This window comes from Limanda limanda, chromosome 19 (assembly GCF_963576545.1).
Source record: "Limanda limanda chromosome 19, fLimLim1.1, whole genome shotgun sequence".
Lineage (NCBI taxonomy): Eukaryota > Metazoa > Chordata > Actinopteri > Pleuronectiformes > Pleuronectidae > Limanda > Limanda limanda.
The window spans coordinates 22580170-22582399 of record NC_083654.1 but is presented as its reverse complement, the minus strand read 5'-3'; the positions used below and the strand labels follow the sequence as shown (position 1 = coordinate 22582399).

Genomic DNA, 2230 nt, shown 5'->3' with positions numbered 1-2230 from the left:
CCCGAGTTCTTTCATCTCTAATGTTTAGAGACTCAGAGACCTGATGATGATCAACACTTAATATTAAACTTTTGATTGTAATTTCAAGGAAAGTAGGAAGTTCCATTTAAAGACCAACTTCATTTTCATTTATTTTCCTTAAATTGAAACTTCATTCTTCATGTGAGTTGAATCCTCTTCATGCCGACTTCCTGTCCACTCACAGACTTATTTAAAATAAACTGACTCCTGGTTCTGAACCTTCCCTCTTCCTCTTCTCCTGTTGCTCCTCACCAGGAGGTGATGGTGGACTCTTCGGTGAGAGAGCTGAACCTCACCAGACTTCATCCTGGATCTAAGTACACGGTGCAGCTCCAGGCGGAGGCAGGAGGACGATTCACCTCCTCCGTGTCCACTGAGTTCACCACCGGTACAACACTGCTCCTTCTTGTTTTTCTTGTGGTTATTCGGTTATAAACTCCTGGCCCACTACCCATGATCCTTCTCCTTCCTCCTCCCTCCTCTTCTTCAGGCGCCCTGAGGTTCCCCTTCCCCAGCGACTGCTCTCAGGAGCTGCTGAACGGCATCATGGCGTCCGGCGAGGTGGAGATCTTCCCTCAGGGGAGCCAGGGAGCCTCCATGATGGTTTACTGCGACATGGAGACGGACGGAGGAGGCTGGACGGTGAGGGACATCAGTCTGGTCCTACAGTGAGACGTGTCCGCCTCAGGTTTAAACTCAGTGTTGTCCTCGTGTCCACAGGTCTTCCAGCGGAGGAAGGACGGCTCGGTGGATTTCTTCAAAGGCTGGAGGGACTACGTCAAAGGATTCGGAGATCTGAGTGGCGAGTTCTGGCTCGGTGAGAAAGTCTTTATTTCAGCTCACTGCAGGAAATCATGTGAAGAACACGATCGTTATAACAGCTGCAGTTAGAACAGAGTCATGTGACCCATGTTAGTGAAGGTAGAGGGAGCTCCTCCTCTAACACTGAGTCTAACTGAAATTCATATCTGACGCCTCCAGGCCTCGAGAGTCTCCACAACCTGACCACAATGAGCAGGATGAGTCTGCGTGTCGACCTGCGAGACGGAGACGACTCGGTGTTCGCCAAATACTCCACGTTCGCGGTGGCGAGGAGGAACTACCGCCTGAGCGTGGGCGGGTACAGCGGCGACGCAGGTGAGACTCCACCACAACACGGAGATCTTCAAACCTGATGAACTCAGAGTAACTCGTCAAACTAGTACTGTCTCCTGAAAACTTCCAAAACCCATTGATCCCCCCCCCTCTCCTCTGTGTGTCAGGTGACTCCCTCAGTTACCACGACAACCAAGTCTTCTCCACCAAAGACAGAGACCCGTCGCAGTCCATCACCCGCTGTGCCATGTCGTACCGAGGAGGATGGTGGTACCGGAACTGTCACCAGGCCAACCTCAACGGACTCTACGGCATCGACGTCAAACACCAGGTAACCTCCGACCTTCTGATGGAGTCGCCCCCTAGTGGCAGAAAACTACTTCCTGTGCTTTAAGATCTACATCAGGAGGTTTGATGCTGACAACAGTGTTCACATATTTCTGATTTACCTGAATGTGTGTGTGTGTGTGTGTGTGTCTCTGTGTGTGTGTGTGTGTGTGTGTGTGTGTGTGTGTGTGTGTGTGTGTGTGTGTGTGTGTGTGTGTCCCTGTGTGTGTGTGTGTGTGTGTGTGTGTGTGTGTGTGTGTGTGTGTGTCTGTGTGTTAGGGTATCACCTGGATTTCCTGGAAAGGAAAAGACGTGTCCATTGCGTTCACTGAGATGAAGATGAGACCGGCCTCCTTCACTCCTGAGGCCAGCGGGTGAAGCAGAGCGACGCTTCATGATCTGCTGAACACACACAGTGTGTTCACATACATGTGCGAACCCACACGTATGTGAACACACACCGTCGTGGTCACAGAGTCACTCTCACGTCACACAAGATGAAGACGTGTTTTTTTGCAGTATTTAACTGTTGTTGTACAGTTTTTATGTTTTTAACGTTTACCTTTTTAAAGCAGCCAATCAGACGTCCTCCATCTTTACTTCAAGCGAATGAACAGAAGAGACGAGCAGTGAGGGGGGAGGAGCTTCACGAAGCGAGCAGAGATTCACTGTGGTCACGTGACGTGAAAACTGCTCAAAGTCAAAGTGCTTCTATTCCTGTTTGTGAAGAAGAAGTTGTGTTGAGGTTTTTGTTGTTAAGTTGTATTGTTTTTGTGTTAACATGTTT

General features: G+C 49.6%; 1 protein-coding gene across 1 annotated transcript in view; it reads left to right on the top strand.

Annotated features, from left to right (window-relative positions):
• LOC133025778 (tenascin-X-like) overlaps nt 1-1821 on the top strand; it is a 19875-nt gene extending 18054 nt beyond the window's left edge. The window contains exons 14-19 of the mRNA XM_061092521.1: nt 277-409; nt 512-663; nt 742-838; nt 1003-1158; nt 1284-1447; nt 1723-1821. Of these exons, the coding sequence (XP_060948504.1) occupies nt 277-409; nt 512-663; nt 742-838; nt 1003-1158; nt 1284-1447; nt 1723-1821 (801 nt within the window). The remainder of the gene's footprint in view (nt 1-276; nt 410-511; nt 664-741; nt 839-1002; nt 1159-1283; nt 1448-1722) is intronic.
• Nucleotides 1822-2230: the final 409 nt, after the last annotated feature.